Below are 12,121 nucleotides of genomic sequence, written 5' to 3'. Positions count from 1 at the left end.
TTTAATATTTTTGTTCAATATACAGCACCATGTGTCCCTGGAAAAGCATTTTAATACCTTCCAAAGAAAAAAAAAAAAAAAAAAAAAAAAAAAAGGTTATTTATAAATTAAACATCAAAATCTTATGGATTGTTTTAGTCTATAAATCAATTTTTTATCTACACAATAAAACAATTAAATTCAGATTATTTTATTAGTGATATTATCTTTTGTACAGTGATGTATAAATATTTCAGATGACTCAAATAAATTAAATGTATATAATATTTATATAAATATAAAATAAATAAAAATAATAGAAACAGTTTAAATTATATAGTTTAAAAAATATAGTTACAAATGGTTTTAAAAGTGTTCCATCTGAGAAATAATACAATAAGATAGATATCATATTTGTTTTATATAAATATAAAATATATAAAAATAATAGAAACAGTTAAATTATATAGGTTAAAAAATATAGTTACAAATGGTTTAAAAAGTGTTCCACATGTGAAATATAATACAGGTATATATATATATATATATATATATATATATATTTTACCCGTGGTATTTTTTATTTTATTTTTAAATTCACATGGGACTTTTATTTTGAAATAGGCATCGCATGATTCTCAGTGTCGCACTTCCTGTTATTGCTGACTTCATTTCCGTGCGTCGTATCTAGCAGAGGTGAAAGACACAATCACATTGAGCGCAGATTTGAGCTTTATTTCGGATTCAGTGTCGGATTCATCAGCGAAATATGGATTCATTCCGCCGGTGATCAGCGGACATTACCGCGGAGGGACACAGAACTGAAATAAGAACAAACCGAAGCACAAAAGTGGAGGAATGCGGCGAGTAACCTCGTTTCTCACAGAAGTGAAAGAGAATTCCTACCGAAACTAATTTGAATTACGATATTAATAGCTATGACTCATGTATTATAAGATATAGGATTATTATTATAATAACTTTAGTTACAAAATCTATTACCACAAGAGCCCTATCCCCTTTAGACTACATTCATATAATCAAAAAATTCAACGTGACGTCACCAAGCCAGACTAAAAGTCTCCGTTTGTTTTATATAAGATCCATATTAGCAGATCGTGTTATATTAATAACCAGAATAATGGCAGTTGGTCAGGTTGAAACTCTACACTGGTGTCATATATGAGCTGTAGAGCTCAGGCAGGTGTTTTTAATGGGAGGCGGATTGATCTGCTCTGAGATCAGTGGGCGAATCTTGCACAGATGGCGGAGGTACCGGCTCTGGCCCGGTTGGAGTCCTTGGCCCGGTACGTTCACAAAGCAGCCAGTGAGGGGAGAGTCCTGACCCTGGCAGCCCTGCTCCTGAACCACTCCACCGTCCAGACCCGATACCTGCTGGAGTATGTGACCCAGGTGGCCGGACAGAGATCCACTCCTCTCATTATCGCGGCTCGGAACGGACATGACAAGGTGGTCCGGCTACTTTTGGACCATTACAAGGTGGACACTGAGCAGACTGGGACTGTCAGATTTGATGGGTGAGTTTGAACTGTTAAAGGGATAGTTCATTCATTAATGAAATGAGATCTGGTATTATTTACTCGCACTCAAGTTGTTCCAAACCTGTACGAGTTTCTTTCTTCTGTTGAACACAAAAGAAGATATTTTTAAAGGGGTCGTCGGATGCCCATTTTCCACAAGTTGGTATTGATTATTAAGGGTCTTCATGTAAAGTTTGTAACATACTTTGGTTAAAATTCCTCAATGGTTGTGTAAAACAACACCCTTTACCCTCTACAACATCAAATTAGCTCTGCATTATCAACTTTGCGCTGCTGTCGGCGATCGCGTCAAGGATCAGACAAATTTCCACGTGCATCTTGAAAAGCAGTTGTTAAAGTCCTCCTGTAGTCAATAAATGTATCCCTTAAAACTCTAACTTTAAAAGTTTTTTTCCTTGAAAAAAAATTCTTCATGCCGTAAAATCTTAAATGTAACTCTCTTGCCTCATTTAGTATACGCGGTGCTATGAATATGCAAATGAATTAATTTTTGTGCCATCTAGTGGTTTAAAAGAGAATAGCCAAATGCGTTTATTACCCCGGTGCGCATTTAGCCCTGTTGTACTCTATACATGAAATATTGATTTGAGCTATTGAATCTTACCAGTATATTATCCTAAAGTTTCTGCTTAGAAAAAAAATTAAATTACAGTGTACAAAACAATCGAGCTGGTAACAAAATTACAGTAATATAATATTAATACTGAAGTCCTCTGAGGTAATTTTTACAACAATCAATAATGAGACTCAAAAAATTTACCAATGAAAGAAGAGCGTGAGTCCATTGAGTGATACGAGACGCATGAAAGTAGTGCCAGTTTGATGTGGACGCTAACCAGGACGCTAACGTCCCCTACAGGAGCCCAGATGACCAATCATAGCCTTGCTAATGAGCTCGCGATTCACAACTTAACCATGCGTGAAAAAGCCTCGGAATCTGAATTGAAAATAACGTTTACAAGCAAACACAATTACAAGAAATAATGCCCATTACAGGTTCGAATATTAAAGGCTGCCTAATATTCGTTTGAATATCATAATTTTTTTAAATATTCGAATTATATTCGAATAACGAAGTTCGGAGTCAAAGCCCTACTACAAAGTGATGTCATACCTGCACCACTCTATTGCTGACGTGTCTTTCACTCTTACAGGTATATTATCGATGGCGCCACGGCTCTTTGGTGTGCAGCCGGCGCTGGTCATTTCGAGGTGGTGCGTTTGCTAGTTTCCCACGGCGCTAACGTGAACCACACCACCCTCACCAACTCCACCCCCCTCAGGGCTGCGTGCTTCGACGGCCGGCTGGACATCGTACGCTACCTTGTGGAGCACAAGGCCGACATCAGCATCGCTAACAAATACGACAACACTTGTTTGATGATCGCCGCCTATAAGGGCCATGGCGATGTTGTTTACTTCCTACTGGAGCGCGGCGCTAATCCCAATGCTAAAGCTCACTGTGGAGCCACCGCGTTGCATTTTGCCGCCGAAGCCGGGCATCTGGACATCGTTAAGGAGCTTGTGCGATGCAAAGCGGCTATGGTGGTTAACGGGCACGGCATGACGCCGCTAAAAGTGGCGGCGGAAAGCTGCAAAGCGGATGTGGTAGAGCTGCTACTTTCCCACGCGGATTGCGACGCGCACAACCGAATTGAAGCGTTAGAGCTTCTTGGAGCGTCTTTCGCTAACGACCGTGAGAATTACGACATTCTTAAGACTTACCACTACTTGTACCTTGCCATGCTGGAAAGGTTTCGTGATCCGCAGAACGTCATCGCTAAAGAGTGGCTGTCGCCTGTCGAGGCGTACGGAGGGAGGACCGAATGCCGGGCGTTGCAAGAGTTGGAGGCCATTCGGCACGACAGGGATGCGCTGCACATGGAAGGCCTGATGATTCGCGAGCGAATTCTGGGTTCGGATAACATCGACGTTTCGCATCCCATTATATACCGCGGCGCTGTCTACGCCGACAACATGGAGTTCGATCAGTGCATCAAGCTCTGGCTTCACGCGTTGTACCTACGCCAGCAAGGAAACCGCAACACCCACAAAGACCTTTTGAGGTTTGCGCAAGTGTTCTCGCAAATGGTGCACTTGAAAGAGCCAGTTCGCGCATCAGACGTGGAGCACGTTTTGCGCGCGAGCGTCCTTGAGATCCGCCGCAGCATCTCGCGAATGCAAACCGCTACGGAAGCAGAGTTACCGGCGGCCAACGACAACTACGAATCTAACGTGTTCACCTTCCTCTACTTGGTTTGCATCTCCACCAAAACGCAGTGCGGCGAAGAGGAACGAGCGCGGATAAACAAACAGATCTACGACTTGATACGCCTGGATCCGCGTTCCCGCGAGGGCTCGTCGCTTTTGCACTTAGCGGCGAGCTCAGGTACGCCTGTAGACGACTTCCACACCAACGACGTTTGCAGTTTTCCTAACGCGCAAGTTACCAAGCTGCTCATAGACTGTGGCGCTCAAGTGAACGCCGTGGACAATGAAGGAAACAGTCCTCTGCATCTCATCGTACAGTACAATCGCCCCATTAGCGACTTTCTGACCCTCCACGCCATCATCATTAGCCTCGTCGAAGCAGGCGCTCATACGGACATGACCAACAAGCAAAAGAAGACCCCTCTTGACAAGAGCACAACAGGCGTTTCTGAAATCCTTCTGAAGACGCAAATGAAGATGAGTCTGAAATGCCTGGCGGCTCGTGCTGTGCAGCAACATCACATCTTGTATCGGGACCAGATTCCCAAAAGCCTGGAGGAGTTTGTTGAATTTCACTGACCTGTACTTTTAGTTCGCCATCAAATCTGGTTTAATGCTTTCGGAGATTAATTTAACGCTGAAGACTCTTGATTTGACCTTGTTTACGTACTCAGCACGGATTATAAGTCTATAATATGTCCCTAATTTACTTGTCGAACCATTTGGGAGATGTTAAATCCGACTGCTGCATTTTATCCCAAAGTAACTGGGGTCTCCGGTTTCATCCTGGTTCAACAAATCAAAGAGAGTGATGGTTAAAGACTCTTATTTTGAAAATTTCTTCTTTTGATGAACAGCATTTTTATTGTGTTGAACTGTAGTCATCATGACAATGTGAACAGCTCTTTTTTTTAATAAGCTGCTCTTTTGTCAACCTTTTCAGATTTGTTTGGTTTTCTTAACATATTTTATAAAAGGTTTATTTAAAACAGAGTCTAACATGTCTATTTTATAAGGAATCAATAGCCGAGTGTTGATATCCTAAAGCTGAACTTCGTGCCAGGCGATTTCTTTTATTTGAATATTAAAATGTGCCTGTAACCAGAAGTTGGACATTTTATAATTATTATTTTTAATGTAACTCTTTTTATTATGGCTTCTTTTTTTTCCTTTTTTTTTTTTTAACACAACGCCACTGTAAAGCCAATTAGCGAGTCTGTAATTCTGACTTGCGTTAATGAACATTTGCTGGAGCTCTTTTGGAGTAACGGGGCCTTATTCTGGAAGGTGCTGTTGTGTGAGTGTGTGAGAAGCATATCTTCCCTCTTTTATCTCGTGTGTGTGTGTGTTTGAGTGCTTGAATGTGGCCGAATCTGAATGTGGAGGTTTTTAACCCTCTGTGTTTGCACCATGTTTTATTCTTTAATTACTGGGGATTGTCCAACGTGTTTTTATTTCCAAACCAAGTTAAATAAGATTAAAAACATCAATTGAAGATTCATGTCAGGTTCTGTGCTTCTTTTATATTTGAGTTTGTGATTTCTCTTAGGGGCCGTTTTCACGACACCGTTTTCAACTAAAAACGGAAAACTTTTTATGCGTTTTGGCCGTTCATTGACACGACAACGGTGTTTTGGGGGCCTGAAAAGGCAAACTTTTGAAAACGGGATTCAAAGTGCACGTTTTAGTGGCCGATACCCGATAATTCTTCATATTTGAAAGCCGATAACCGATATATTGGCCGATAAATCTAAATAAAATTTTTATATAATTTTTGAGAGCCTGATTACGAAAACAAAAGTCTCACCATTGACATACATGTCCCAAACACACAATTATGATGTTCTCATTATGATTTTATGTAGCCGATATGACAGACTTGCTGCACGTTTAACTGTATTTTTCTTCTTTGAAGTGATTCCAATCATATTTCAAGCAATTCAAAACCATCATGTTGAACAGTGCGCATCTGAAGTGTCTCAGCTGAAGGAAATTATCCATTATTTATCGGCTTTAATATATCGGCCAAATTTTGTTATCGGGCCGATAACTATAACATTAAAATTAACGTATATCCGCCGATACCGATATGGGGCCGATATATCGTGCATCGCTAGAGATACCATTATCTTAATTGTAAACTACAAAAACGTGAATTTGTGAAAATCGTGTGTATTACGTTTTAAGTCCGTTTCATTACAAAGTGACATCGCCATCTACTGGCCTGGCAGCAGAATACAGCGTTTTTAATCGTTTTCACGGATCAGTGTGAACGGGATTGTTTTGACAGCGTTGTTGTCTGTACGTACAGTAAAAACTTTTCTGTTTTTAGTACATTGTTGTCATGTAAACAGTGTTGGGAAGGTTACTTTGGAAATGTAATGGGTTACAGATTACAAGTTACCCTATTTAAAATGTAATAAGTAGTGTAACTATTTTAATTACTTTATTAATGAAACTGATTACTTTTTGATTAATTTCCAGCACCTTTAGTCTTTGTGTCAGACACACCTATTGATTGTTTTCAACATGTTAGAAAAGGTGATTAACACAAATGCAACTATGGGAGTGATGCAGCAAGCAAAATATTTTGCTCACTTTATTTAAACTTTTATGTTTTGTAATATTTACATATGTAGGCACTGTTCATATTAGTCTATAAAACTAATTCTGTTCTGGTCTGATTTCAAAAAGAAAGATTTAAGTGTTTTAAATTGATGATTTTAATTTATTCAGTGGATCAATAAAAAAAACAAAAAACAAAAACACATGAACATTCGGCTGTCATCTACATGCAATAAAATGCCAACATAAGTGACAACAGTTAAAACAAGTGACCGTAGATTCACCATGGTGTCTTATACTGTGAAAGCTGTAAAGCCATGTCTTAAGAAAAATATTACTGACAACATTTGGGATTGAGTGACTATGTTCAGAACTGCATTAGACCACACTTACTTATTTCTGCTGTATACCATGATCACCTACATTTGACAAAATTTGCACAATGCACAGAATAAAGTATTATTGCAATGCAATACATTTTTAACAACTCTTTTCTGACAGACTGTTAGTCTGATTTTAAATGTTAGTCTTTATTATTTCCAAGACAATACTGTTGAAATGGTTTATAATGCATATTATTTCACTAATAACCAGCAGTATAGTGTGTTTAGTAAACTAGTATTGCGTTCTGAACACAGCCACTGTTATTCGAGACCGTGATCACAAAGTGTTTAAGGGTAGTTGAGATGTCAAAAAGGATTTATTTATTTATTTCTATAGACCTTATGCGCTAGAGAAACGAGGGCGCCGCCATCTTTAGAATATTGTCTTTTAACTTCCGTTTTTGCGGTAACTCTGTATATTTCTATGGCATTTCTGTCCAGGAGTAATTAGCTTTTGAAGTGGATTTACTTAATGTAAAGTTAACGAAAGTTATCATGAGGACTGTAATGTTTAAAACAGATGACTTAACAAATGTAAGTCGACCGGGAAGATTTTAAAACGAGCCGTTCATTAATAAACACGCAAAACGCTGTGAAAATACAGACCGGAAGTCAAAAGACAACGAGCGCAGCGCTGAAAAGGGGCGGGGCTACACAAGGTCTTATTTGTCTACTTGTTAGACATTTAAATGTTAATGTAGAAAATACATGGAATATTTAACTTTTTTATTATTTTTTAAAATGTCTAAAATACTCATCACACTACAGTAACATTTATAAAACAGCAAAAACCTTTTAGAATTTTAAGTAAATTTACAGTAAAAAATTAAATTATTGCAAATAAAAGGTGAAAAACTGGTGACCAATAAGGTTACAGCATATAAAGTGTTGTTCCCATCCATTTTATTATTTCAACTACCCTTAAGCACTTTTACCAATTTCAAATGATAGAAAACCCCCACAGAAATACAAATGGAAAACGTTCAATTCCAGCTGCAAAAAACTCGAACTATATAAAATCATACATCATGAAAAGATGTAAGTGACAACAAAAAGTGCAAGATATTAATAATTTTATGGTTAAATATTTGTATTGCATTATATTGCTGAACTTTTTCATATTTACATATTTCAAGTTCAAAATTCTTTACAATGTGCAAGTGCATCAGCTTGAATCTGCGCTGCAGCAAAAAAGTCGGTTCCATGATCTGAGGTTCGTTTCATGTCACAAACATTTCATCAGTACCAAAAACTGGAGCCTATTCATTAGTGTTTGTTTTTTCGTTGACTAGTTCTTTCCTATGGAAGCTTGTTTCCGCCACAGAATAAAACATTTTAAAAGATAATTGCGAATTTTTATCTCACAATTGTGACTTTATAACAAGCAATTCTGACTTTATAACTCGCAATTCTGACTTTATAATGTGCAATTGCGACTTTTTATCAAGCAGTTCTGACTTTATAACACAATTGCGACTTTATATCACACAATTCTGACTTTATAACACAATTGCGACTTTATATCACACAATTGCGACTTTATATCACACAATTGCGACTTTATATCACACAATTCTGACTTTATATCACGCAATTCTGACTTTATATCACGCAATTCTGACTTTATATCACGCAATTCTGACTTTATATCACGCAATTCTGACTTTATATCACGCAATTCTAACTTTATATCACGCAATTCTAACTTTATATCACGCAATTCTGACTTTATATCACACAATTCTAACTTTATATCACGCAATTCTGACTTTATATCTCGCAATTGTGACTTTATATTACACAATTGTGACTTTATATCACACAATTCTGACTTTATATCAAGCAATTCTGACTTTATTACACAATTCTGACTTCATATCACATAATTGCGACTTTATATCAAGCAGTTCTGACTTTATAACACAATTGCGACTTTATATCACACAATTCTGACTTTATAACACAATTGCAGCTTTATATCAAGCAATTCTGACTTTATAATACACAATTGTGAGAAAAAAAGTATTTTTTTTTATATTCTGTGGCAGAAACAAGCTTCCATACTTTCCATCTCTTTCTCTTTTGACCTGGATTTCAAAGTCTCACACTAAAGCTTCAGCCTCTTCTCTTCACATATTCTTGTCTTAATTGGCAGCACAAAGCGAGCTGATTGGTCAGACTGCAGGAGGGCGTGGCAGTGCTCGAGAGCAGCTGATTGGCTGACGCACACCGTGTCTGGAGAATCCCTGAGTGATTGGCTGAGGAGGTTGCCGTGCGGTTACCGATCCTCTGCTGTCTTCTCATTGGTTGCTGTGCGGTTACCGATCCTCTGCTGTCTTCTCATTGGTCGCCTGCTCTTCTCTCTTTCTCTTTTGCCTGTGGAAGAATCCAAGCTGAGGATGAAAAAAAAAACAGTGATTTGTTTTAGTGGAAGTGTCCCAGGAAATTTAAACTCTAACAAACCCTAAAAGACATGTTTGTTATTATGTAAATATGTGACCCTGGACCACAAAACCAGTCACAAGTCGCACGGGTATATTTGTGGCAATAGCCAACAATACATTGTATGGGTCAAAATGATAGATTTTAGGATATTAAGTAAATATCATATTCCATAAAGATATTTAGTAAATTTCCTACCGTAAATATATTTAAAAAATGTTTTTGCGAGTGAATGCAGCAATATTGCGAACATAAATTGACAACTTTAAAACGATTTTCTCAATGTTTAGATTTTTTTTGCACCCTCAGATTCCAGATTTTCAAATCTCGGCCAAATATTGTTCTATCATAACAAACCATACATTAATGGAAAGCTTATTTATTCTTTCACATGGTGTATCAATTAAAAAATTTACCTTTGTGACTGGTTTTGTGGTCCAGGGTCACATATGTATAGTATATGTAAATTAGGTTCGACTTAATCTAATGTAAAAGAGAATGGCAACATATGGATGGAATTTAGGATTGGCTCATTCAGTGGGTAACTTTGAATAAAATCCATCCCAAACCTTCCAGAGCGCCAGTACCAGCAGGGCCAGAAGCTGCAGTCCTCCCAGAGTACTTCCAATAATCACCCAGATGGGAATTCTGTATTCGTCCTCCTTCCTAATCTCCAGGATTATCTACAGAACCAGAATACGAAACGTTAGAGTCAAATTCTTTGGATGTACAAGATTTGGCCTCATTTATGTGAGGATGTTACACTCTTTTGCACCGGGTTATCCAGTAAAAAGTCTGATAGCCATTTGCATTCTTATCCAGAAGGGGGCAGCATGACATATGAGTGATTCTCCAGAAGAGTTTGTTCATTTTCCACCTGCTTACACTTTTATAAATAAAGGTTCTTTATTGGCATTGATGGTTCCATGAAGAACCTTTAACATTCCATTCCATTCCAGGATCTTTGTAGTGGAAAGTGGTTCTTTAGATCATTAACTTTTCACTGAAAGGGTCTTTGGGGGAGCTAAAAAATGGTTGTGAAAACCCAATATTAGAACCTTTTTTTTTTCCAAGAGTGTATCAGAAAGGTATGGAAGCTTGTTTCCGCCACAGAATAAAAAATAAAAAAGATAATTGTGACTGTTAATCTCATAATTCAGATTTTTTTTCTCAAAATTGCGAGTTTACATCTCGCAATTCTGACTTTTTATTTCAGTAATGCGTGATATAAAGTCGAAATTGTGTGTTATAAAGTCAGAAATGCGTGATATAAAGTCGCAATTGTGTGTTATAAAGTGAGAATTGTGAGATATAAACTCGCAATTGCGATAAATAAATAAACTTCTCAGAATTGCATGTTTATATTTCGCAATTCTCACTTTATAACGCACAATTGCGACTTAATATCACGCATTTCTGACTATAACATACAATTGCGGCTTTATAACTCGCAATTGTGACTTTATAACACGCAATTACGAGTTATAAAGTCAGAATTGCATAATATAAAGTCGCAATTGCGTGTTATAAAGTCAGAATTGCGAGATATAAAGTCAGAATTGCGTGTTATAAAGTCAGAATTGCGAGATATAAAGTCAGAATTGTGAGATATAAAGTCAGAATTGCGTGATATAAAGTCAGAATTGTGAGATATAAAGTCAGAATTGCGTGATATAAAGTCAGAATTGCGCGAGATATAAAGTCAGAATTGCGAGATATAAAGTCAGAATTGTGAGATATAAAGTCAGAATTGCGTGATATAAAGTCAGAATTGCGCGAGATATAAAGTCAGAATTGCGAGATATAAAGTCAGAATTGCGTGATATAAAGTCAGAATTGCGAGATATAAAGTCAGAATTGCGTGTTATAAAGTCAGAATTGTGAGATATAAAGTCAGAATTGCGAGATATAAAGTCAGAATTGCGCGAGATATAAAGTCTGAATTGCGAGATATAAAGTCAGAATTGTGAGATATAAAGACAGAATTGCGTGATATAAAGTCAGAATTGCGTTATATAAAGTCAGAATTGCGTGATATAAAGTCAGAATTGCGCGAGATATAAAGTCAGAATTGCGAGATATAAAGTCAGAATTGTGAGATATAAAGTCAGAATTGCGTGATATAAAGTCAGAATTGCGCGAGATATAAAGTCAGAATTGCGAGATATAAAGTCAGAATTGCGAGTTATAAAGTCAGAATTGCGTGATATAAAGTCAGAATTGCGCGAGATATAAAGTCAGAATTGCGAGATATAAAGTCAGAATTGCGAGTTATAAAGTCAGAATTGCGAGATATAAAGTCAGAATTGCGAGATATAAAGTCAGAATTGCGTGTTATAAAGTCAGAATTGCAAGATATAAAGTCAGAATTGCGCGAGATATAAAGTCTGAATTGCGAGATATAAAGTCTGAATTGCGAGATATAAAGTCAGATATAAAGTCAGAATTGCGAGATATAAACTCACAATTCTGAGGAAAAAAGTCTTTTTTTTTTTTTCTTAGAATTGGACTTAACTCGCAACTATGAGTTTACATCTCACAATTCTGATTTTATATCACGCAAATCTGACTTTACATCACGCAATTCTGATAAAAAGTCGCAATTATCTTTTAAAATGTTTTATTCTGTGGCAGAAACAAGCTTCCATAGAAAGGCCTCATTTGTGTTGAACAAAACGCACAAACACTTCAAGGAAAAAACCCACAACACTTTCTGTAAACAACTGCCCTTTCTTTCTCATTACAACCCTACATATGCTCAAGCAAATGTAATAAAGTGAGCTCAAATGTATAATTTCATCTCATATTCATGGGTTTTCCAGCGTACTCACATGTCTCATGGGCCTTTCCTCATGGAGGAACATCGGACTGGAGGGGCTCAACTCAACGGCTCCCGTCATTACCAGATCTAACCGCTTAAATCTCACCTGAGGAATGAGACGAAAGCAAAAAACAGCTCATTAAGAGTCAGGACCACTT

The 12,121-nt window shown here is 37.3% G+C and overlaps 2 protein-coding genes across 2 annotated transcripts in view; one reads left to right on the top strand and one right to left on the bottom strand.

Annotated features, from left to right (window-relative positions):
- Positions 1-637: 637 nt before the first annotated feature.
- On the top strand, positions 638-7,531 carry fem1b (fem-1 homolog b). The gene is made up of 2 exons (XM_079858761.1): positions 638-1,517; positions 2,696-7,531. The coding sequence occupies exons 1-2, from the start codon at positions 1,243-1,245 to the stop codon at positions 4,329-4,331; spliced, it is 1,911 nt and encodes a 636-aa protein (XP_079714887.1). The 5' UTR covers positions 638-1,242; the 3' UTR covers positions 4,332-7,531.
- Positions 7,532-7,665: 134 nt separating this feature from the next.
- Positions 7,666-12,121, bottom strand: part of itga11b (integrin, alpha 11b) — a 53,821-nt gene continuing 49,365 nt past the window's right edge. Inside the window, exons 28-30 of the mRNA XM_079858760.1 lie at positions 11,974-12,069; positions 9,712-9,825; positions 7,666-9,093 (exon numbers count right to left, since the gene is read on the bottom strand). Coding sequence (XP_079714886.1) covers positions 9,019-9,093; positions 9,712-9,825; positions 11,974-12,069 — 285 coding nt within the window. The 3' untranslated portion in view covers positions 7,666-9,018. The remainder of the gene's footprint in view (positions 9,094-9,711; positions 9,826-11,973; positions 12,070-12,121) is intronic.

This window comes from Squalius cephalus, assembly GCF_949319135.1.
Source record: "Squalius cephalus genome assembly, chromosome: 23".
Classification (NCBI taxonomy): domain Eukaryota; kingdom Metazoa; phylum Chordata; class Actinopteri; order Cypriniformes; family Leuciscidae; genus Squalius; species Squalius cephalus.
This window is presented reverse-complemented; position numbering and strand designations above follow the sequence as displayed.